The sequence below is a fragment of the Cantharellus anzutake genome (genome assembly GCF_015039405.1).
Source record: "Cantharellus anzutake strain C23 chromosome Unknown EI90scaffold_17, whole genome shotgun sequence".
In the NCBI taxonomy this organism is placed as follows: domain Eukaryota; kingdom Fungi; phylum Basidiomycota; class Agaricomycetes; order Cantharellales; family Hydnaceae; genus Cantharellus; species Cantharellus anzutake.
The window spans coordinates 985,064-1,008,718 of NW_024066967.1; the positions used below are offsets into that span (position 1 = coordinate 985,064).

Below are 23,655 nucleotides of genomic sequence, written 5' to 3' on the forward strand. Positions count from 1 at the left end.
GTAATCTATTTTTTTTTTTTGTATAGATGCATCGTGGAACCCGTATACTAAAGTACATGGGTATGCGGCCCCTGATGTCGCAGCTAGGGAGTTCTGAGCAATTGGTGCACTGCAGGCTGGGCCCTTAAAACTTCATTGCGACCGATACGACTTCGGTGACACATCTGCGTGAATAATCCCCCTTGAGCAAGTAGCTCGAGGGGTGTACCAAACTCCTGAAACAGCCAGTGGTGAGAAATTCAAGTTGGAGGTAGGGAGTGGGGATTCTCACAGCTACTTCACCCTTGTCTAACACAAGGATTCTATCGTAGGAAATAATAGTCCGTAATCGGTGGGCAATGCACAGTATCGTTTTGTGGTGGAACTCCCGCATCACTGTATCTTGTATTTTCGCGTCCGTTTCTAGATCCACACTGCCCGTATCGAAGATGAGCTACTCTTCAAGTAACCGAGCTAAGTCGTCTACCTTGCAGTTGCTTCGTCCATAACGACCACCTGGCTGTCTTTACATAAAGCCCGAGCCAGGCTCAACAAAGACCTTTCGCCGACGCTTAGATTGGCTCCTTCGACATCCACTACGGTGTCCAAAGAATATCGAGATATTGGGCTGTCGCCTTCCAAACGTTCCTTGGTACTTGCATCTAGAAAATGGGATCGTCTGAGAGCATCATAGAGGTAAGCATCGTCGTGATCCGAGAATGGATCCAAGTTTGTCCGAATTGTACCGCTAAAAATGAGCGGCTCCTGGGGAATAATGGAGATACGGCTTCGTAGGTCACGGAGGCCCATCCCCGATATGTCAAGACCATCAATCAGGATGGATCCCGAGGATAATTCAATGAGGCGGAACAGAGCTGCGGTGAGGGACGTTTTCCCGGCCCCCGTTCGTCCAACAATTCCAACCTTCTCCCTTGCTTTGACCTCAAAATGGATTCCCTTCAGAACGGGTGGCAACGCTGGCCGGTACCTAGGGAGGAGTCATTTTCTCTCTCCAAGTTGTAAATGTTTAATAGATGCTATACCTCATGACGACGGCGTTGAATGATATCGCCCCATATTTTGGCCAATCAGCTGGGGGGGCTGCCTCAGGTAATTCATATGGCGCTTCTTGGGATGTGATTTTGGTGTCACCGTATTGGTGCACACGCTCCACAGCGTTCATATTATTCTGGAGCAAATAGAATCACTCATATTGCCGTTGAAAGCTTGGGCTGATTCACAAACCTCAACCTCCGCTGTTTGACGCTGACGGTTGATAGATATTAGCCGACTATGGTTCTAGGGGATTGATCGAAGCCCTTACCGTAAGAGCACTCGTGATTTGTGTGAGTTGCACAACGTACGTGAGCACGACTCCGATCTGCGCGGGAGACACACCGTTTACTCCGAAAACAGACCTTTGAACGTCCGAGTCATTCGCGGGTCTTTGCAAGATGGAGGCATCGCACATACATCAAAGCCACTAAAAATGTCATTGTGCCTCCCAAGGTGTCCAATCTGACGCTGAGCCACCGTTGGTTGGCTGGAACAAGATGAGTAGTTGGGGATAACATTAAATCTACGAGAACCCACTAATGGTGAGGAACAATGCAGAGCTCTCGTGATCAATCAAGCGAGCGTTTTCCCTGATGAAGCGAGGGGTTTCGCCATATGCTCTAATGGTAGCCAGGCCGGATAGGGACTCCGAAAAATGGGAGTATAATGAAGATCGAAGGATCGAATCTGTCACAGGCATTCAGATCGGGTACTCCTAGGTCGCAGATGAAGAGCATTACTCAGTCGCATCATTTCTCGTGAACTTGCCGAATAAAACTTTGATAAAGCACAGTAGAAACACAGCATGACGGCAACGATGAGCAAAAACCAGTGTTCGAGGATCGCGATGAGGATGATACACCCAGAAAGAGAGCTAAACACAAGAGCGGCTGTAAACTGCATTTGAGGAGCCGCCATCAGTCGAATCACCAGCCTAACTTACCCAGTCGAAGGGACTCTAGGAAGTTGGGGAGATACACGGCTCAGTATTAGACGAATTATAAGAGAAAGCGTTCTAAGCACCGGAAATTGTATTGTCAATGGCTTCCAGACGTCGGGTTAGTATTTGACCAGAACATGGTGGCTGAACAACACCTACTGTCCATATCTTTTCCGAACACAGAAAGTACACGTCCTAGAAATTAATTCATGCTCAGTTGAGACGACGAGTGCCTGGTCTGTGCGCACAGACCAAGTGGGGTGGTGTCAAAGAAAGACATCGGCGCATGGAAGATAGTTTTAAGGCTACGAGCATGCATCCTTGCCGACGCATAATAGGAGAGCAGGCCCATGAATACACCGCTTCGAATTCATACAAGTCAATAGGATGTAACGGTAGGTAGGCGAACGACGCACAGGAGGAACGTAGCTATCGCTTGGCCAACTCCAATCCCAGCATAAACACCCTTTGGGTTAAATTCGTCACAAGAAAAGTGGAGCGGGTGCAAGCAGCACGTACCATATAAAAGCTGGAATGTTTTCTAAACGTATTTTCTTGCCACCACACAAGCCAGTAGCTTGTAAGGAGCTGGCCACCTGAACTTGAAAAAGCAGTAAGGCAACTGGAGCGTGGTCGGACCAACAGATCTTCAAATAATGCGTACCTTGCATCAGACAGGCGCTGAGGAGGATTACAACCATGATCGGAGCCCCTCCACCTGCGGCTATGTAAGCGGCATAGACTAATGCCAACCATGGCGTTAACCTCAACCGTGGACGGAGGAAATCTAACAAACCTTTGCGAGAGATGGAACCCGTTCTTCTGAACTCGGTACTGATTAGGAATCCTTCCTTTTTCCCTGTTCCACGGGCCGCACCGACGTCACTACTTCCTGTTGCTCCCGCAGGAGGCTTCGATTCTGGTTCGTCATCCTCGCTTTCCTCTTCACCAAGCTGCTGAGATTTAGCCTTATCGTTCCCAGAATCACGAACGAGTCGCTCAAAAGCACCGCTAGATCGCATCAGTTCGTCGTAAGTGCCGCTTTCCCGGATTCTCCCTTCACTCATGCAAAAGATGTAATCCACTTGAGGCAGAAAATGCAGTGCATGCGTCACCAGGATGACGGTCTTCCCTTCCGCCTTTAGCCCCAATATGGCATCGTTGAAAAGACGCTCGCCGACATGAGCGTCCACAGCGGAAAGCGGATCGTCCAAGGCCACTATATCGGCTTCACTGTAGAGAGCACGGGCGAGGTTGACTGTCAATATCACATCATATGTAAGCCTTTCTTGCTAGCGTTAAAGGGACTCATACCTCGCGCCTTCTGCCCGCCAGAGAGATCTTCATTTGAGGTTAATGTTTGTGCACCCAGGAATCAAATATCATAAAAGCGACATACTGATTCCTTTCTCTCCAATCTGGACGAAATCACTGTTTTGTTACGCAGTCCGTTTCTCAGCTAGGAGAGAACTCACTTCTGTTAGATCCCCGTCAGGAAGAACCGGAAGATCGGGTAGTAACGCGACATGGTTGATGACTCTCCAATACTTTCCTTCATCGAATTCTTTTCCAAATGTAACGTTTGCCCGCTGGATAATACCATAAGCATCCTTGTGATATGATCGGATGAAAGGTGAGGCACATACGAGAGTAGCGTTTTGAATCCAAGGGACTTGGGCAGCATAAGCAAGGGTACCACCTATGGAAACGCTGCCCTTCGTCAGACGCATCTCCCCGATAAGCCCTAATTAACAGTAAGCGAGAATAATGAGCAATTCCCAGTGGTACCGCCTTACTTACCTTGCATCAAACTGGATTTCCCCGAACCAACTGAACCAACAATGGCATAAACGTTACCACCTTTGGGGATTGATATATCGATATCATGCAGTCCAAAAGGCTCGCTATGCTCTTCTGGCATAGAGTGGGACTCCTTTGATTTGTCCTCCTTTGCGTGTCTTCGGCGATCGCTTCTCACTTCCTCGCTCGTCGACTTTCCAACAGAAATCTGGCTTTCCAAAATAGTCTCCCACTGGAAGTCAGCGTTGAGAATACGCAAGGCGTGAGATTTCTCCTTCGACCCTTGTCCCCCCTTGTCAGCATCCTCTGCATCGTCCATTCTGTCCGCCATGAACACTTTTTGTAGTCGGCCAAGGGCGTTCCGGCCGTCAGTGATAGCTGCGAGGGACCGCGGTAAGAACATCATGGGTTGCCGGAGAATGGTAAATAAAGATAGAGATGTAAAGATAATTGCAGGATCCATCGAGTGGCCCGAGAGAGCGTAGACAACGAAGGCGAGGACAGCTGCGAGAGAAGGAATGGAGAAAACCACTGCTAGACTAAACCATCGTGAGAACATATCCATCCAGTGAGGAGCTTGTGACCGCTTACGTCGCTGCCCTCATCATCGTTAGACCCCGAATCCCCTTGAGCTCCATCTTTCGAATGGACCGGATGCCTGAAGGATACGTCGAGTCATTGAGCGTCGGGGCTCACGAGAGCAATAAGAGCTTACGTTTCAAGAAAGGCTGTTCGTATGTGAAGAGCTTGGTGATGCGCATAGAAGCTAAAACTCTGATGGGACGGGCGCGTCAAAGGAATTCCAATGCAGTCCGAGAAGAAAAGGCTTACTCCTGAAGGAGCCCGGCACGTTGGTCCGTAAACTTCATTGAATGACGTCTCATCTTGAGTTGAGCGGACATAGCTCTCTCTTGGATTGGGGTTAACAAAAGAAAAATAACGAACCCGGCCAACGCAGAGGGTCCCAGCTGTGTACAAAGGATAATAAGACATACGGCAACCTGGACAGGAGCCGTCCAGGCCGGATGAGCCCACTGGAACAAGTAATCGATACGACTGATATCTGCACTCAGATGATTAACTAGTGCTGCACTTGTGTGCACTTTCCGGGATCGAGGAGTGAAACTCAAACCGCGTGTGTATATCGAGTTGATGAGAGCCGCTCGAGCCATCGCGCCTGAAGCCATGGAACGCCAGAACCATTGATGTTGACATAAGGACTGGATGACAGTTACGGCATAGAGGCCTATGGCGGCTGCGATGCCACGTCCTACAGATGGGCCTGGTGCACCTGCCCGCTTGGACAAATACCTTTCTTGGGCGAATTTGATGATGGACTGAAGGAAGACGCTCAATACGTGTCATGCCAGGCTCGCGATGATTCTAATTGCGGACAGACCTTGGAAATCAGGGGACCAGATAGCTGGGCCATATCACTGACTACTTTGAATAGACCTTAAGCGACGAAGAGATCAGTGGGGGCATGTCTCATTTTGCGCAAATACCAGTCATACCAGATACCCAAAACTGTCGACCAAATGCATCGTTCAAGGATAAAGCAAGGCTAGGTGATTTCCTAGTCCTTTGCGTCCAGATCTCTTGCATTTTCTTGAACTTTTCCTCATTATTCCCGTGCCGAATTCTCCACCAAAGTCGTCGTAAACGCCCAGGGCGCCTTATTCCTGCATCTATCTGGGCATTGAATTCATTCGCGGATTTGACGCGGGCGTCCCAGGCCGCTGCCAATCTAGCAGCCATCAACTGGGACTTCCTACTCTCGTCCATCTTCCACAAGTCTCCGATCTAAGGACTCCAGGGATTGGATTAAGATTGGATGTATTTCCATATAGCCACTCACCTGTAGCGCTCGCTGCCATCCAATAACCATTATGGGCGTGATCCAAGTGAAGTATAACTCCGCGAAGAAAGATGCATGAGCCAGCGGAATGTCTGGGGCATCGTCAATATCGGCTACCGGGGGCGGGGGAGGGTTTTCGGGCCTCCAAACCTGCCACCAATGATGCCTGTACGTGTTTTTGGCAGCATAGTGGCAGGGCACCCTTTCTTCAACCTTCGAGTCTTCCACAGAATGGACGTTGGTGACATCCTGTGGCTCTTTATTATGAGACTTTTTGTCACTAACGAGGACGTGGGGATCACTCATTCTGGGCGGTATGCCACGAAAGTGGACTGATGAAGGTGCACACTAGTAATAAGTAAAATGAATTTCGGACATGCTAATAGCGTTGTGTAACGAGTTCTGAGTCGACATTTCGGATTTCGGCTTGGTCCATTATACCCGTACCCATCTATGAGTAATCAGCTGGTCACCTGCCCAGCAATCAGCAGCGTTCGACTGCCCGGCCGCCGCTCGTTGTGGATGGCGTCCGGGTGTCACCTCAGATGACTCCAATGACGTGGCGTCAAAAACAGACGCGCTCTGCATGTGTGCGGAATGGTGGTAGTGGAAGCGGACCATCGCACTCCAGTGTACGCATCTTGTTGGACGTTACGTGTGGACTCTTACGTGTGTGCTCGGTGTCGGGGTGCAGGGAGATAGGCACTGGTCATGCTCAATACCCGGCCGAACGATCAGGTGCGGCACGCCGGCACCGTCTATATAAATTGGCCGAATTTATTCGTCTATTTCGTCAGGTACAACGCCCCTTAATTTCAAATATATGATGATATGAAAGTCCGGATCCGGAAGCTGCCGTATTCGGCAAATTAACTCGGTTCAGCATGCCAACACTGGAAAGGTCAATCGTACCACAAACGTCCAGGAAGCCACCCTATCTCCAACTCAGCAAACTGCTGGCTGAGAGTCCTCCATCGCTTTGCACAACTGACTACTACTGAGGATTGTTGTCACTCTTGTTCCAGAGCAGGGGCTGTTCTCACTGCACCAGGAGCCCAGAATCACCATCTTTCGTTCACTATGGGTAATTTTCATGCTGAGGCCCTTCACATCTGTTGGTATAGTGGAATGCACGCCACTGCCTCCTAATTCTTCATACGTTACCGCCACATCCGTTACTGTAGCTGTCATCCAAGATGTCTCCACCTGTCTTTTCCTTCGCGCTATTGTGCGCTGTGCCGCTCCCACCTCTCATACGGTATTCCCCCCAGGGGGTATCACTCGTACCACCCTTCTGCTTCCATTATACATGCAGCAAAATCTGTGCGTCAGGAACATTACACCACTGAAACCATGAATCGCTCTGGTGTTATACAAGAGGATGCGTTTCCAGTCACCCTCTACACCCTCTACACCAGATCTCAAAGCTTCGCGCATTATTGACTGCCTGGATGCCTACTCTCCCACTTCAGCTATACAATGATATCGCCACTCCACTCGCTATTCTTCTGTCCTTGCTGGAGCCCCTTAAGTTTTCTGTGTCAGTGCTCCGTTTCTCTCGGATGGCCTGCAATGAAGTCTGTGGAAATTATCTGCAAGCGACTTTCTCTCTTCCCCGCTCCCTCCATTTTTAAAGCATTAACTTGGGAAGACATCATGCAGTTCGTCAAGCGGAATCCTTCACCATGGTGTGAAAGCATCGCCCGTATGTATGTAATGGAAAAAGCAATTTTTCGCGTACATATACAATCTCTATTACTCGAGGAACCTTGGAGCATCGGGAGTAATGGAGAAAACGCAGAAGGAACAAGAAAAAAATAGCAATCATCGCAGCATTAACGCCCTGTTAGGCCGATGATAGCTTGTAAACAACATGATACGAAAAATAGGACAGAAGAATCGCTGTCAGATGTAGCGCTACCGGGTAGGACGGGAAGGGCGGAGCCACGTCACAACTGCCCATCATTGAGTCCCAAATTCGCCATCAGACTAGTGAATTTGCCTGCGGAGCTGGCACGAAAAAGTAAAGGCTATGGCATCATGGGATTGAAAGAAAAATCAAGCTTCCAAAGGCCAGCAGCAACGAGCAAAGAGGGAATGAGCAAAAGCAGCGATCGCCGAACCAGCCAGGTTCGGTCGGATTGCATGTTGCTGATGTCCGTGCGAACAAGAACAATGAAATAGGAAAGCCCCATACTGGACAATTCAACTCGCGCGCACTCTCTGGACAAATTCTTCCCCCGTTCTTCTGATGGTCACGTTTGACGAGCTGGCAGATTTGCAGCGGCACGAAAAAGCTAGGCGAACATGATCACCACACTGCACGGCTAGACCACATGGAACGACATACAACAAACGCCGCCGTGTTGGGCAGAAATATGAAGAGTCTGTATGTATTGTCTTCTTGGCAACTAGATATTGGCTAACACCCCTCACTTGTATAGAATGGGTGAAGCGAATTTTCTTCAGCACTGTGAGCTTAAGATGAGCGACAACTTTGGGACCGCACTCGAAAAAATTGAAGCGGAAGGGAAAAAATGGCGCCATCAAGAGTCGTAACAGGAAAAAGTCGGGGCGCCGGGCGATCGCGTCAATAAACGAATAACGCCCTTCTCAATTAGATCATGCAATTACATAATGGCAGCATCTTGCAATGTGGCTCAAGTTCACAACCCACAACGACCCTATCCAGACCCACCTTAGACAAATGATATATAAACCTTCCGACGAGATTTTCAAGACATTTGTGCGGCGAGAAACCAAGTTCAATCCTTAAATGATAACTGGCAGGTGCTGTCAGTTGTTACGGTTTACCAGACCAAGACGGGCCACCGACTATACACACATACCGAAGCAGCTTCTGAAGGAACCGATGTTCGCGTAATGGATGTGTCCTCTTTAGGACCTGAGGGATTCGATCATGGCGAGTTAACAGGGAGAACATACAAAAAAGAAGAGGAGACCGTGTAATTGTACGGCATAAGCACCTGGCTAAGCTGACGAGAGTCTGGAAATAACATGGTGCGGAAACAAAAAAAAAAAAAAGAATCTCTGTCAGAAAAGAGGCGCCATCGGGATATGCCAAGATCATGCGTAAGAGTCCGCCATGATCATCTATAATCAAGTTCCAAAGTTCCACCTGAAAGGCTGTCACTAGGATTGAACTAGAACTTGCGGGCATATCGACTTCGAGCCCTCAGAGTTGGTCCAAAAAAGTAAAGGCTATGGTATTATAATATCGAAAAATTCAGCCCAGTCAGTGATGTTTCTCAAACCAGGACAACTCACGTGTAGACTAGTATAACAACGCCAGTGCTGATACCTGCCAGGATGGATACTGCCACCTGGGTCTTGAGTTTCTGGAACATGTAAACGCCAAGATGGGCGCATCCACCGGCAACGAGGAAAGATGGAATAAGAAATGCAGCAATCGCCGAACCAGCCAGGTTTGGGTACGAGTCTTCGGGAGTCAGGCAGGTATACGCGTTAGGTGGCAAAACAGGTTAATGGGTCAAAAGCTTACCCGTGATATAATTCATCATTCCCAGCCAGAGCAGCGTGTCAACAACACCGAGAAGACCTGCACAAACTTGACGACATGCACAATGATGGATGGAACCCAAATAACTCACATCCGGCGATGACGGGGCTCCAGTACGAAGTGTGACCCAAACCAGGCGCTGATGTCCATGCGAACCAGAACAATGAAATAGGGAAGCCCCATACGCTGAGCAGTTCAACGCATTTCAGTCAATGAACAGAGGAGCATGGAGGGACGCGTACGTGACTAGAGAGAGCAAGAAACGAGACTCTGGACGAATTTTCCCACCGTGCTTCTTACGGTCACGTTTGACAAGCCAGGTTTGCAGCGGCACGAAAAAGACGAACATAATCACCACACTGGCGAGAAAAATATCTAGCATTCCGTCAATTCAAAAGGGTCATGGGACTGACGCGGCTGCAAAGTTCAAGTATGTAAGGTTACCACCAATATCTATCCCACGCGTCGTCAGTACCGCCATGATTCGGGATGAATGGACGTACAGGACAATCCGTAGTTGACGACAAACACATCGAACACGCCATCGAGATACAAGAATAGCAAGCCATAGGCGAAGCCTGGAATTACACGGATGAGTTAATTCTTTGGCTGCTAAGCGTAGAACTGACCGTTGTATAAGCCGAGGGAGAGGACGATGGGTTCCGTGATCATGATCCTGAGCGCCATGGTGAGCGTGAATACGACCTCGTCCAGAGCACTTCTGCGTGATATGGGCAACTCCATCTCAACACCATCCTTCTCTTTGACCGTCCTGGGGATAACGATACTTGGGAGCGTCCTACATGTTCATCAACCATGTGAGCATCCATTGTGAAGAGAAGAGACGGTATGAATGCACTCAGGCAGTAATGTCATGCATGTAGCAAATGTACCGCCAATGATAACGTTGATCCAGCCGATCCAGGGGTAACCCATATGCGGGTTCTCAGCGATCCATTCACCGACCGGACTCCCTAGGGAAGGCCCAATATTGGCGGACGAGACGAAAACTGGAGGGTCACAACCGTTCAGCCTCAGCCATAATAAACTATTCTCAGAATCCGCGACTTACGAGCCATGGCTTGACCAGCACCAGCATCGTCACCAAACATGTCAGAGATGGTACCGGCAACGTTACACAGCGCAACGGACCCAGTCACACCAGCCAAGAACATGAAAATGATAAGCATGGGAAGACCGGTGGCTGTTTGGATTAGCTCTTGTGTGGGACAATCGAGGAAGAATGAACCTACGAAGTGCGATCCCGATGTTGGTTAGTGCATAAAGGTACATAGCCCCGACATAGAGCCATTTACGGCCCCAGATATCGGACAGTGGCCCCAGGACAACTAAACATCACTGCAGGTCAAAAATAGAAAACTGAATTGCGATGGTAATCACCCACCAGGACCGACGGCAGTTCCGATAATAAACATGCTCTGGCCCAACGTAACGACCTGTGTCGAGCCACCCCATTTCTCCTGAATTAAAAATTCCACAGGCAAGTAGTCCGTGGAAAGAAGCGTGACAAAAGTTTGGAGCCCGCTGTACAATTATTTAATGAACCATGAGACTCACGACACAAGTTACATGTGAAGGACAACGTACCAATAAATGGTCGCGAGCGCCCATTTCTTCCAAGCCGGCCAATGGATTGGGTGATACGGGTGTTCAAAGGTGATGGCGGAGGAGATGTCGATGGGTAGGGCAGAATTCTCAAGGTCTCCATTGGTGACTAGGCTGGATTTGCGCGTTCCTACGTCCTTTGCGTCTGGGGGTGAGAATCGGCGGGAGGCTTCCTCAGACTTGTCGCGAGGAAGACCCACAAAGTCCATCGCTGGCTGAGAGTAAATGGAGAGTTAGGCCAAGATACAGTCCCAACAATCAATACTGAAGTCTGGCGAATTTATAAACTTCCCCGCTAATTCATCCAGCAACACTTTCATGCGGTCAATAGAAGCAATATTCAGTCGGGAATGGTAGGGATCTTCTTTCGGCAAGACTAGTGATCATGCCCTTTTCATAAGGTGACGATAGTGAACAAGACCGATGGGGGAACAAAATCCCTCTAGTCAAGGAACCAATACGATATCTCTATTCCTAATGCTAATATTAGGCCGCATGGATGATAAGAACGAAGATGGACGATAAGGCGATAGACGATAAGAACGACGGTAAGCGAGTTTTGGGAATTTACGCCGACACATTTGGCAGAGTGCAGAGTGACGGGGACTTTCGTCCTCGAACAGACAAGAAGTACAGTGAGAAACAGCGGCTACAATGTACGCGCCGGGAATGGTAGTCCCCGACTGAATTCAAGGCCGGAAAAGACAAGCCCCGAAAAGCAACCTCAGCGTTCCCTTGGCGGCAGATACGATATCTTTGCCCCTCAATGTGACATCGCCCGTTCGTCGACACAGCGCTTCTCAACCATACACGAGTTGAAAGCCTTCGGCTCCCTTACATAATCAAACTACCTTTCGTGACACAACCAGACCCTGCAAGGTCAGCCCATGAAGATCATCTTATGCGACTGGCACTACAATGCCCCAGGCAGGATACTAGCCTCAACTGCGATCGACGTTCCCACGCCCTTTTGTACCTCACACGAGCAACATCGGCATCTCCCCCAAGCATTTTGATTATCATTATGTGTCCAATATGCCTGCGCATCTTTCCTCAGCGAGTTTCACACCCAGATGGAGTTCATACTTTTTCCGGTGACATCGATTTTGAATTACCATGGCTTCTGGGCTTTATATATCTACATAATCGGAGTGGCTCGATCGTAACTCGCCCCAGCTTTAAGTATATGTTAATAATATCAACATCACTCGAGCCTCCGCTTGAATGTGCCGCGCAACTTTCATCCGACATCCCACCTCTGATCGGCAGTGCACGGACTAACACAGCTCTTTCGGACGACAGTTCTGGCCCTGCCTTCAGACCGAAAACTCACTGCTGGAGCTGCAGTGCCTTCACGATCCTGCGGCTCGAGACCTGCGGGCGGTCGCTACACTGCAGCCCGAGGATGATGCACGTAAAACTTCATTGCGGTCGATACGACTCCGATGACACATTTGTGCGAATAATCCCCCTTGATCAAATAGCTCGAGAGGCATGCCAAATTCCTGAAACAGCTGGTGAGACGCAAAGTGAAGATAAAGGGTGAACAATTCTTACAGCTACTTCGCCCTTGTCCAGTACAAGGATTTTATCATAACCAATAATAGTCCGCAATCGATGAGCAATGCACAATATCGTTTTGTGGTGGAACTCCTGCATCACGGTATCTTGTATTTTCGCATCCGTTCCCAAGTCCACACTGCCCGCATCGAAATGAGCCATTCTTTCAAGTAACAAGGTTAAACTGTCTACCTTGCAGTTGCTTCGTCCATGACGACCACCTGACTATCTTTACACAACGCTCGAGCGAGGCTCAACAAGGACCGTTCGCCAACGCTCAGATTGGCACCCTCGACATCGACTGCAGTGTCCAAAGAATATCGAGATGTTGGACTGTCACCTTCCAAATATTCCTTACTAGTTGCGTCTAAGAGATGAGATCGTCTGAGGGCATCATGGAGGTAAGCATCGTCATGATCGGAAAATGGATCCAAGTTTGTCCGAATCGTGCCACTGAAAATTAGCGGCTCCTGAGGAATGATGGAAATGCGGCTACGCAAGTCACGGAGACCCATCCGCGATATATCAAGACCATCAATCAGGATTGACCCCGAAGACAATTCAGTGAGACGGAATAGGACTGCGGTGAGGGATGTCTTCCCGGCTCCTGTCCGTCCAACAATCCCGACCTTTTCACCTCCCTTGACTTCTAAATCGACCCCCTTCAGAACCAATGGCAGCTCTGGCCGGTACCTAGCGAGAGTTCAGTTTTCACTTAAATTTTGAATGTCTAGTAGATGTTGCACCTCATGGCGACGGTATTGAATGAAATCGCCCCATATTTCGGCCAATCAGCCTGAGGAACTGCCTCGGGAAATTCGTACGGCGCTTCCTGAGGAGTAATTTCCGGATCACCGTATTGGTGGACACGCTCAACTGCATTCATATTGTTCTACAACAACAGCATCAGCCGTTGTACCGTTGAAAGTTTCAGGTTGAGCTGCTTCACAGACCTCGACTTCCGTCGTTTGACGCTGAGGGCAGAAGATGTGTCAGCCGATTATAGACATGAGGGTAAAGCCCCCACCATCAGAGCACCCAGGATTTGTGTAATTTGCGCAATGTAAGTGAGTACGATTCCAATCTGCGCAGGAGAGACCCCATTGACTCCTAAAACAGACCTTTTGAACGTCGTGCATGAGTGTCATCAAATAGAGGCACTGCACATACATTAGAGCTACTAAGAAAGTCATAGCGCCTCCCAGGGTGTCCAGTCTAACGCTGAGCCACCGTTGATTCGCTAAAGCATTGAAGATTAGCAGTCAGAAGCATGAAGTCTAAGAAAACCTACTAATAGTGAGAAACAGCGCAGCGTTCTCGTGATCGATCAAACGAGCGTTTTCTCTGATGAAGCGAGGGGTCTCGCCATACGCTCTTATGGTGCCCACACCACACAGGGACTCCGAAAATTGGGAGTATAATGAAGATCGAAGGATTGCGTCTGTTATATGTGTTAAGCTCGGGTATTTTTAGTCATGTTACAGTTGGATGTCACCTAACCGCTTCATTTCTCGCGAACTTGCCGTATAAAATCGCGATAATGCATAATAGAGGCACGATATGAAGGTAACGATGAGCAAAAACCAATGTTCAAGGGTGGCGATGAGGATAGTAGACCCGACAAGGGAGCTCAGTGCCAGAGTGACTGTAAAAAAGCATCTAAGAGCCGCAGTTACAACATGTGCATCAGTCTAGCTCACCCATGCGAAGAGAATCTAAGGGGTCAGGATCACAAACGACTCAATGTCCAGTAAAACACAAAAAAGGCATTTATCGGTACCCGAAAGAGTGTTATCAATAACTTGCGTCGTTAATCAGCAATGATCGAAGAAGCGAGGCCCAAGAACACGCACTGTCCATATCTTTTCCAAACACAGAAAGCAAACGCCCTATAGTTGATTCAGGCGTGAATAAGGTGCAGATTGGCTTGCATGAACACATACCAAGCGGGGTGGTGTCAAAAAAAGCCATTGGCGCATGGAAGATGGTTTTCAGGCTACGAGCATGCATCCTCGCCGAAGCATAGTAGGAAAGCAAACCTATCGATCCACCACTGCCAAGTTCTCGAATTCAGTCAACATGAAGCAAGGAGAGATGAACGAACGACGCACAGGAGAAACGTAGCCATCGCTTGGCCAGCTCCAAGCCCGGCGTAAACACCCTTTGGATTGGATCTGACGCGAGAACGGTGGTGCGGGTGCGGACACTAGTGCGTACCATATAAAAGCCGGGACGCTTCCTAAACTTGTTTTCCTGCCACCATACTAGCCAGTAGCTTGCGAGGAGCTGACAGCCTGATATTGAAAGCAGTTGGGTATAACTCAGGCGCAGCTGGGGACGTAAAGGGACTATTGAGAAATGCGCACCTTGCATCAACAAGGCGCTAAGGATAATTAGAAACACAACCAAAACCCCTCCGCCAGCATCAATGTAAGCAGCATAGACTGAAGAAACACACGATATTAGCCTCAACTGCAAATGAAGGAAGCGTGGCGGACCTTTCCAGGAGATAGAGCCTGTTTTCCTCAACTCGGCAGTGATTAAAAACCCACGCTTTTTTCCCCTTGCACGGGTCGCACTTACGTCGCGCTTCCCCGGGTCCACCCGAGGCTCTGGGTAGGGGTCGACGTCTTCACTTCCCTCTTCATCAAACTGCTTAGGTTTGGGTTTCTCTTTCCCTAAATCACGAACAAGTGCATCATTGGATTGCACTAGTTCGCTGTAGGTGCCACTTTCCAGGATTCTTCCTTCGCTCATGCGAAAGATGTGATCCGCTCGAGGGAGGAAATGAAGTGCATGCGTCACCAAGATGACGGTCTTGCCGTTCGCCTTCAGGCCTAAGATGGCATCGTTAAAGAGATGTTCACCGACTTGAGCATCCACAGCGGAGAATGGGTCGTCCAACACCACAATATCGGCTTCACGGTAAAGAGCGCGAGCTAAACTGACTGTTACGGGATGAAATGTCAACCTTTCTTTCCATATTAGCGAAGGCATACCGCGTGCTTTCTGTCCACCAGAGAGGTCTTCACTCTCGTCAACGGAATTTGCAGGAGATCAAAGACAGCTGACGTACTAATGCCCTTCTCTCCGATCTGGGTAAAGTCATTCGTTTGGCAGGCAGGATATTTCTCGGCATGAATCACCCACTTCTGTCAAATCTCCATCGGGAAGCACCAAAAGATCGGGGAGTAACGCGGCATCGTTGATTATTTTCCAATACTTTCCCTCGTCAAATTCTCTCCCAAATGTAACGTTATCTCGCTAGATAATCCATGAGATATCTCTGACACAGGATAAAGGCTAGCTACGGACGAATGTGGCGTTCTGAATCCAAGGGACTTGGGCAGCATAAGCAAGAGTACCGCCTAAGGAAATGCTACCCTTCGTCAGACGCATCTCCCCGATGAGCCCTGATTGATGGTGAGCGAAAATGACAGGTAGGTGTTAATACCGTCCCACCCTGCATCAAACTGGATTTCCCCGAACCAACGGGGCCAATAATGGCATAGACACTACCTCCTTTGGGGATCGATAAATCAATATCGTACAGACCAAAAGGTTCACCCGGTTGCTCCGGTTGCTCCGGTTGCTCCGGTTGCTCCGGTGCTGATCGCGCAGAGTAGATATCCTTTGAGCTCTTTACCTTTGCGCGTCCCTGGCTCTCGCTCGTCACCCCTCCAACAGGAATTGGGTTCTCCAAGACAGACTCCCACTTGAAGTCAGCGTTGAGAATCCGCAAGGCGTCTGGTTTCCCTTCCACTTTTGGGTCCCCGTGTTCAGCATTCTCCACGTCCCCCAGTGTGTCCGCTCTGAAAACCGCTTCTAATCGAGTAAGGGCATTCCTGCCGTCAGTAATAGCTGCAAGAGATCGCGGCAAGAACATCAGAGGCTGCCGGAGGAGATTAAATAAAGAGAGCGAAGTAAAAACAATAGCGGGGTCCATTGAATGGCCTGACAGAGTGTAGACGATGAATGCAACGACAGCGGCGAGAGAAGGAACAGACCAGGCCACTGCTTGACTAAATCCTCGTGAGAACATATTAGCCCAATGAATGAGAGCAACTGCTTACGTTGCTGCCCGCATCATTGTTAAAGCCCGGATTCCCTTGAGCTCCATCTCTCGAATCGACCGAATACCTGAAAGATATTTGAGGCAATCGTATATAAGAGCAATAAAGGCTTACGTTCTAAGAACGGCTTCTCGTACGTGAAGAGCTTGGTGATCCGCATGGAAGCTAAAACTCTGAGGGGATGATCTGTTATCAGAACGTCATAACATTTGATCGAACTACTTACTCCTGAAGGAGTCCAGCGCGCTGGTCTGTATATTTCATTGAATGACGCCTTCTCCTGAGTTGGATGGTCATAGCCCTCCCCTGAACCGGAGTCAACAAAAGAAAAATCGAGAACCCAGCCAACGCAGAAGGTCCCAACTGCACACAAAGAATAATAAGGCATACGATGACCTGGACAGGCGCTGTCCATGCCGGGTGAGCCCACTGGAACAAGTAATCGATACGGCTGATATCTGTACTCAGGTGATTAACTAGGGCCGCATTCGTGTGAACTTTCTGGGCTTGAGGAGTGAACGTCAAAGCACGTGTGTACATTGAGCTGATGAGAGCCGCTCGAGCCATCACACCAGTAGACATAGAACGCCAGAACCATTGATGTTGGCATAAGGATTGAGTGATAGTTACGACGAAGAGGCCCATGGCGGCTGCAATACCCCGCCATATAGATGGGCCGGGGGCACCTGCCATCTTGAATAAGTGCTTTTCTTGGGAAAATTTGATGATGGACTGAGGGATGATCTGCGCATTTGGTAGGCTCCCCACAATTTAACTGAGGACAAACCTTGGAAATTAGAGGCCCGCATAGCTGAGCCACATCACCAACAATCTTAAATAGCCCTAAGTAAGATAGGTCAGTGGAATATGGCAGCGTCCGCGCCGGATGAAAGCACACCAGATATCCAAAACTGTCGGCCGAACACGTCATTCAAAGACAAAGCAAGGCTGGGGGACTTTCTAGCCTTTTGAGCCCAGACTCCTTGCACTTCCCTAAGTTTTTCATCGTTATTTGTATGCCGGATTCTCCACCAAAACCGTCGTAGACATCCAGGGCACCTGATTCCTGCATCGATCTTGGCGTTAAATTCATTGGCGGATTTGACGCGAGCTTCCCAAGCGTCCGCCAGCTTAGAAGCCATCAACAGGGACTTCCTGCTTTCGTCCATCTTCCATAAGTCTCCAATCTAGGGAATCGAAAGATTATTGGCGCTCAGTAAGCTGTCGAGAAGACCACCCACCTGTAGTGCCCGCTGCCATCCAATAACCATTACAGGTGTAATCCAGGTGAAGAATAGCTTTGAGAAGAAAGAAGCATGGGCTACTGGAATGTCTGGCGCATCATCGATATCGGTGACTGGGGGTGGGGGTGGATGTTTAGGCTTCCAAATCTGCCACCAATGATGCTTGTAGGTATTTTCAACAGCTCGATAGTACTCGGCAAGGCATGATCCCTCCTCTTTCTCGCCCTGTACCTTCGCATCATCAACGATGTGGCGATCAACGTTTTTGAGCGGCGCGTCCAGAATCGAGTCTTGTCGAGCAGGGTGCATGATATGGGACTCAGCAATTGAAGGTGCACACCCTTGTGTGCGCTCAAAAGGAACATGGGATTCGGCTTTACAACTACCATATTGGACGCTATATCCAAAAGTGATTTTGCCAATCAGGGACCAAGATTCGAATTTCGGTTACAATGGGGAAACGGTAGCTTTCTAATCGTCTACGATACCTAGGGGCTCGGTATCCAGCTATCAGATATTAGCTAGATATGCCGCGCGAAATGTCCCACCGCATCAACCAGGAAAACAGCAGACACTCATCCAGGTTGACATCCATTTTTGACGGACTCCAACGATAACGACGTCATGGTAAATTCGGCCAACTCCGCGGCGTGTCAAGCCCTCACGGTTACCAATTGTTACAAGCCAGGGCATGGCACCCAGACAGACCCTTGATCTATCTTAATGAACTTGTTCAACTGGCGGAGTGTATACAGCTAGCGATGGGGCGAAGCTTGTCTGCCTTGTACATATAGCTCGGGCCGGGCACTGATTGGTTTTTCGTATCTCATTGGCTCAACTTCTCCTTTCTCACGCTCTCACTCATCCTCATTAGTTCGCGCTGGAACGTTATGCTGATCCTTGGCGTGACCGCGTGCACATCAAAAATGAATCTCACCTCTCGGACACCTCCACCCATGATGCGATGAGTATAGGCAGGTCACGGTACCAGCCTCTATTAGTACTGGAACGCTTGGATCCACAATGGCTTTCATGGTCACATCGTGAGGTTGCACTTCAATGGCAACCCAGTGATTCATTCTCCTTTACGTGTCGAAAACCTCATCTCTACCAAGATGCACCAACCCAACCCGACCGCTCCCTCTTTTCGCCGTTGCTGCTGCCCTGTTCCTCATGTTTGACGCACCGTGCCAACTTTACGGGCTACGTCCTTGTAACCACCATGCCAGGAATAAGAAATGGGCGTCTTTACAGTGAACTCCTCATTGGTCAGTGTGGTGGTCTTTTTTTGGTTTATACGCTCTCCTCAGGTTGCAGCAGACGGTCTCCGCTCCAAACTACGTTCACCCTCTAAAAGATGCAGCAATCTGCTGCCTAAACGTCAAACCCTGCACACAGGGTCACGGCACGATATACCGTTACAATCTTCGCGCCTCTCTACTTCGTTTCAGTATCGCTACTCTGGCCCATGCCCCATCTTGTAAATGCATACCGTGGCTTGGATGGCCGCCTCGGGCTGCTCTCTCATAGGCTCAAGCTTTCCGTACCCGGGATCCCCTTGAGTTCTTTCGTATTATCTCCAGCGCCTGGGCTGAGTACATCCCATTGTGCACTATGAAGTCAGCCCAATCAGACAAAGCCCTCCAGCCTTTTCGCCAGTTGATCCTCTGATCCCTTCCAAAAGAAGAATTTGAGACCGTTCATAGAAGCAGAGATGTATAACGCGAGAATGCCAGCTATAAGAATGAAACCTAAGAGCCAATATAGGGGTCAATTGCACATTAATACGCAGATTATGCAAAGTTTCGTACCGCATACGTGGCATAAACCGAGCCCATCGGTGCAAAGTGACCACTGGCAGATGTGTAGGGTCGGAGTCCAAGAGTTGGACAGTAATTATGTAATACGGCCACTGGTCATAGACACAGCCAGGAAGATCAGACGCGAGCTGAAGATCCAGATTAGACCCTCGGAGGGCAGGAGCTACTAGCTAGTAAGGAGTCCCAGGATCGGCATTCTCACGTCTGATCTACAAGCCAAAACTTCGTAGACGAATCCTAGTTCAGTGGGTTGGGGGTCGGCTAAGACTTTCTATGCCGGTGTGTTCATTTTACAGTCCTGATTGGTGAAGACTAAACCTGATGTGCGCTAGACTGTCAATCACTGGTGGGCATGTGAGGAGCAGCAGTCAATTTCAAATTTGCCCTATGAATCTGGGAGCCTGTGAACTCCGGATTGGGGATCGTAGCTTCAGCGTCTGATGAGTCTTGCTTCTTCACTCCAATCCTCCAGGCAATGGGGGAACGTCACACACACAGTGGTATTCCCATCCTGATATGTTCGTCATATGCCTCTTGCAAGTGTAGGATGGAGAGGAATCTCTATATCTCCGCCTCCCAGGCCAGTCATATTGCCACGCCAGTCTCGAGAATCGGACATGTTGGAGGTAGACCAGTGAGTGAAAGATATGCAGCAAGTGGCACTCCTGCGTCGTAGAAGTAATTGGCATGCGACCAAAGAGGCTATGACAAGGGTTGTGGCGTCGGTCTTGAATTGGATCAGGTGCTGTGGCAGAGAAAAATAGAGAGATAAGGGTACTACTTTCAGCGGCTATGGCGATGGAGATTCGGGAAGGACATTATTGGCCATAAGAAGGTCAGTGGACCAACACATACATCCCAATATAACAAGACTGCGAATTGGGAGGGCAAAAAACTGGTAAGGAAGGTGCCGACCTTTTGTTTACATTTCGGACTCGAACATTGATTATTGTACACTTGTTTCTAACGGCTCCTTCCGTCTAACGCCCCAGAGCAACGGAGAACTTTTATCGGTGTTCCCGAGCTGCGACTACGTTCCACTGGTCTTTTGACGATGCTCGAGCTCAAATGGATCCCACCACACGAACTGACACAAGAGGAGATTAAAAGGCAGAGGAGGCTCATTCAATACTGTGTGAACCGAAAACCTGGAGTCGTAGAGCGGCTCATACAGGACCATGGGCCCTTCCCCCTTTTATGGGAGTTCAACGTGCCCGCGGCGGTGAGTGCCGCTTCTGTTCAATGTGGAACACCTGAGCGACTACTGAACTAACGGTTCTCCCCCTCATCTCGACTAGGTTCAGCGACTTGAAGAAGGGATGCAGGGGGGTTCAAGGGGGCGGGCGCTTAGGGTCTCGCGCAAAGAGAATCCCATGGGCCTCCACTCGAGGGAGGAGGTTAGGGCTGCCATCGAGGCTTACCACCAACCAGTGGTGGGCCCCACCGTGCCCTTCCACCTCTGCCTGCCCGTCCACGATCATGGGCCTGATCCTCTTCCTGGAGGGGTAGCGGTGCTGCCCCGCGTTCATGGGCAGCCTGTATCCTACACAGGTCCACCATGGCCTTGGGTGCGATCAGGCCCCGATGCTCTATGTCTGATGCATGTAGCACCACACCCCATCCCCATTCTGCCGCCGCCGCCGCCACTGCCACCACCGCCACTGCCACCTGCAGCTCCACATGATGGACATCCCCGACCATCTCATGTGGTCGATCATAGACCACAAACTCGTCACTTCCTCGTAAGTCCATTCCTGTCTATCTAGCACGGACCTCTTGAACAATACTGGGTTGCACCACTCAGGATGACGTACACTTTCCGGCCGTTCGCGGCCGGACGACAAACCCCTACGGCGCGATTGGCTCACTCCCTACAAGGAGGAACCCGTAAACGCGCGAGAGCCTGGAACCGACCGCCAGCAAAAGTCCACTCGTTCCAGCAGTGCAACAGATATATCAATAGAAGGGGATCTCCTCGACTCCAGCCAAATGTCGAATCTCGCAACACTTGACAGTCCATGCCATCAACGCGTTACCGATCCTGGAGCATCGTTGTTGAAGCGCAAGAGTTCGCTCCGACTGTGTTTGTACATGTACCAACTTGATTAATATATTCTTTCTGTGTACCTGTCCCCAATCTGCGAGTGTGTAGGTCGGTCCAACAAGGTGGTTGGACAAGAATGATCATGAACTTTTCCTTTGGACCAATAGCTTTAAGACCCTCTTACTGATCGCATCACCCGAGATCACCGTGTGACAACATATTCGCTTCTCGGGCTGTTTCGCGTCCGACATCAGTCCGTATGTATGGATGCCTTTCGGGATGCATGAATGGTAGCTTTGGCTGCGGATTCTTTCACCTTGATCATTCCCTGTTCATCTCGCACATATTGGTTTGTTGATGCATAGAGTGGCGCAGAACAGAGAGTTCCCTAGGTATCAGGAGAAAGCCACATTAATGTAGCTTGGGGGGATCGACGCTGGCCTGGAAACGCTTTCCCGGATTCATGACGTTCACGATCGGCAATCACCGTCTGGCGGATGATGGTTAGTTTGTTTCTTTAATCTATCTTGAAAACCTCAGACTGCTCGTGAGAGGCCAGGTGCAGCAATTTTCAGGATGGTATACGAAAATGAATAAGGAACAACAAACTCAGGTTGATGTGCTTCTTCCCTCGTTCGAGTAACCCCACTTACGAGTCTTCGTCATCAGATATTGGGTTGCTGGTCTCGAAAACGGGAAAGGTTCTGCCCACTGGGGCAGCTGATATCATCTGCTCGCCTAGGTTCTCTTCTCATACGCTCCGTTTGCTCTTCCGAGTCGGGAGGCTGTTATCTGCATTATCCCTTCCCTAAGAGGTCTGCGAGGCCAGAGCACCAGAGCACCATTTCTTCTAGAAGTAGACCTCGGTAGTCAACGTGGGCAGCGGTCCGACAAGGACATCTGGATCGAACGGGTTTATTTACAACGATCTTTCCGATACTCCAGAATGTCTTTCGCATTTCTACTGGTACTCTTGGCTCGCCTATCCTGGATTAAGACAAGCCTGTCGTATCAAAATTACACAGGCGACCACAGAGACTGGTTACGGGTTTGCTAGTATTAGCGTTGACGCCTCCGCCGAGGCTGTGCTGTCACACTGAATGGACGTACTAAATATAATTTGTCTGCGATCGAAATCATCCAGAAGTGATAGGGTACTTGTTTGTTGATCGAACGTACCCCTTAGTGCCTGTGATCTTCTGACCGATATATTATGTGGCGCAGGGGACTCCCGTATGCTTAGCCTGGTAATAGTTTGACCATCATTGGGCGGCCGCGTGTCGACATGTCGTACCCGCTGGCTGATTGGCTGCCAGGCACAACTTTGCGCGATTCTGCATGTATCTTGCTACCGCACCCCCATGTGTCTTGAGATAAGGATCCGCAGGCGCTGGTATGTACGTGTATCCACGATCAGTGGTCACAACATATATATCGAGGCAAAATATTTCATCAAAATATGGATGCTCTATATAACATGACAAGCTAAACAGAGAGTGATGTGCGAGGAACCGTAATATGGGTTGGGTAAAGGGAAACTGGCCATGGTGGATGCAAAATGTCGTTATTGCGATCTCTGCACGAACGTCAAGAATGCCAACTCCACTGGTCAGCCATACAGTCTACGCAGAACCTTAGGCAGGATACCATCCTCTATAGATAGAGCAGAACCTTGGGGTAGGCAGTACCCCCCAGTAACATGAATATATCTGCAGGAATCGAACTGACCCATCCGTTGCCAATGACCAGTACTCAGGAATGCGAAGGTTAACGTAGCATCAAACATAAGTATGATTGGACACACGAGATGAACAATGCAGGGCAACTAGGGCAAGATATAAAGAAAGGCGGCTATTCAGGGTATTTAATTATTCAATGGACGCGTGCACATAACGGATAAACTTTTTGGCGCCCGAAGGATCTGAGGCATAGGGAGTCAGGGGAAAACGCAAAAAGCGTGCGGCATTAACACCCAGTCAAGCCGATAGGAGTTTTGGAACGACGCGATGCGGAAACAAGAAAAGAAGAATGGTCATCAGAAAAAAAAAGTTTGGAATCATGTCGTAATCACAGTCGAGTTACACAGAACCCACACGAAGGCCATCACTGGTGAT

General features: G+C 49.4%; 7 protein-coding genes across 7 annotated transcripts; 2 read left to right on the plus strand and 5 right to left on the minus strand.

Annotated features, from left to right (window-relative positions):
• Positions 1–83: 83 nt before the first annotated feature.
• EI90DRAFT_3121938 (ABC protein) lies at positions 84–5,939 on the minus strand (the record flags this gene model as incomplete). Its single annotated transcript, XM_039063447.1, has 28 exons — positions 84–215; positions 272–413; positions 467–967; positions 1,023–1,168; positions 1,225–1,245; positions 1,304–1,397; positions 1,453–1,522; positions 1,573–1,722; positions 1,776–1,925; positions 1,979–1,993; positions 2,059–2,079; positions 2,135–2,170; positions 2,228–2,337; positions 2,392–2,441; positions 2,495–2,571; positions 2,640–2,717; positions 2,772–3,233; positions 3,290–3,316; positions 3,375–3,393; positions 3,451–3,564; positions 3,622–3,719; positions 3,776–4,314; positions 4,367–4,433; positions 4,491–4,549; positions 4,607–5,112; positions 5,175–5,230; positions 5,290–5,578; positions 5,634–5,939. The coding sequence occupies 28 exons, from the start codon at positions 5,937–5,939 to the stop codon at positions 84–86; spliced, it is 4,335 nt and encodes a 1,444-aa protein (XP_038917591.1).
• Positions 5,940–7,344: 1,405 nt separating this feature from the next.
• Positions 7,345–8,207, minus strand: EI90DRAFT_3052476 (uncharacterized protein). The gene is made up of 2 exons (XM_039059944.1): positions 7,984–8,207; positions 7,345–7,930 (listed from the first exon to the last, which is right to left on the minus strand). Exons 1-2 carry the CDS (start codon positions 8,178–8,180, stop codon positions 7,672–7,674), a joined length of 456 nt encoding a protein of 151 aa, XP_038917592.1. The 5' UTR covers positions 8,181–8,207; the 3' UTR covers positions 7,345–7,671.
• Positions 8,066–9,047, minus strand: EI90DRAFT_583574 (uncharacterized protein). The gene is made up of 3 exons (XM_039067826.1): positions 8,922–9,047; positions 8,483–8,855; positions 8,066–8,416 (listed from the first exon to the last, which is right to left on the minus strand). The coding sequence occupies exons 2-3, from the start codon at positions 8,812–8,814 to the stop codon at positions 8,251–8,253; spliced, it is 498 nt and encodes a 165-aa protein (XP_038917593.1). The 5' UTR covers positions 8,815–8,855; positions 8,922–9,047; the 3' UTR covers positions 8,066–8,250.
• EI90DRAFT_2916982 (MFS multidrug transporter-like protein) lies at positions 8,798–11,009 on the minus strand (the record flags this gene model as incomplete). Its single annotated transcript, XM_039054600.1, has 13 exons — positions 8,798–8,855; positions 8,922–9,093; positions 9,157–9,213; positions 9,266–9,360; positions 9,417–9,533; positions 9,588–9,627; positions 9,678–9,752; positions 9,804–9,973; positions 10,034–10,184; positions 10,247–10,378; positions 10,428–10,523; positions 10,580–10,719; positions 10,783–11,009. 13 exons carry the CDS (start codon positions 11,007–11,009, stop codon positions 8,798–8,800), a joined length of 1,530 nt encoding a protein of 509 aa, XP_038917594.1.
• A 1,143-nt stretch (positions 11,010–12,152) lies between these two features.
• EI90DRAFT_2916540 (P-loop containing nucleoside triphosphate hydrolase protein) lies at positions 12,153–17,986 on the minus strand (the record flags this gene model as incomplete). Its single annotated transcript, XM_039054589.1, has 28 exons — positions 12,153–12,305; positions 12,358–12,499; positions 12,553–13,053; positions 13,107–13,252; positions 13,314–13,334; positions 13,388–13,481; positions 13,531–13,600; positions 13,652–13,801; positions 13,856–14,005; positions 14,120–14,161; positions 14,214–14,249; positions 14,304–14,413; positions 14,472–14,521; positions 14,578–14,654; positions 14,727–14,804; positions 14,859–15,308; positions 15,360–15,386; positions 15,437–15,455; positions 15,511–15,624; positions 15,676–15,773; positions 15,823–16,018; positions 16,067–16,382; positions 16,434–16,500; positions 16,548–16,606; positions 16,660–17,165; positions 17,221–17,276; positions 17,332–17,620; positions 17,675–17,986. The coding sequence occupies 28 exons, from the start codon at positions 17,984–17,986 to the stop codon at positions 12,153–12,155; spliced, it is 4,329 nt and encodes a 1,442-aa protein (XP_038917595.1).
• A 298-nt stretch (positions 17,987–18,284) lies between these two features.
• Positions 18,285–19,276, plus strand: EI90DRAFT_584738 (uncharacterized protein). Its single transcript, XM_039067829.1, has 3 exons — positions 18,285–18,491; positions 18,552–18,945; positions 18,998–19,276. The coding sequence occupies exons 2-3, from the start codon at positions 18,642–18,644 to the stop codon at positions 19,159–19,161; spliced, it is 468 nt and encodes a 155-aa protein (XP_038917596.1). The 5' UTR covers positions 18,285–18,491; positions 18,552–18,641; the 3' UTR covers positions 19,162–19,276.
• A 934-nt stretch (positions 19,277–20,210) lies between these two features.
• EI90DRAFT_3052490 (uncharacterized protein) lies at positions 20,211–21,444 on the plus strand. Its single transcript, XM_039059945.1, is given in 5 exon segments — positions 20,211–20,446; positions 20,519–20,719; positions 20,937–21,146; positions 21,159–21,239; positions 21,302–21,444. The coding sequence occupies 4 exon segments, from the start codon at positions 20,552–20,554 to the stop codon at positions 21,386–21,388; spliced, it is 546 nt and encodes a 181-aa protein (XP_038917597.1). The 5' UTR covers positions 20,211–20,446; positions 20,519–20,551; the 3' UTR covers positions 21,389–21,444.
• The last annotated feature ends 2,211 nt before the right edge of the window (positions 21,445–23,655 follow it).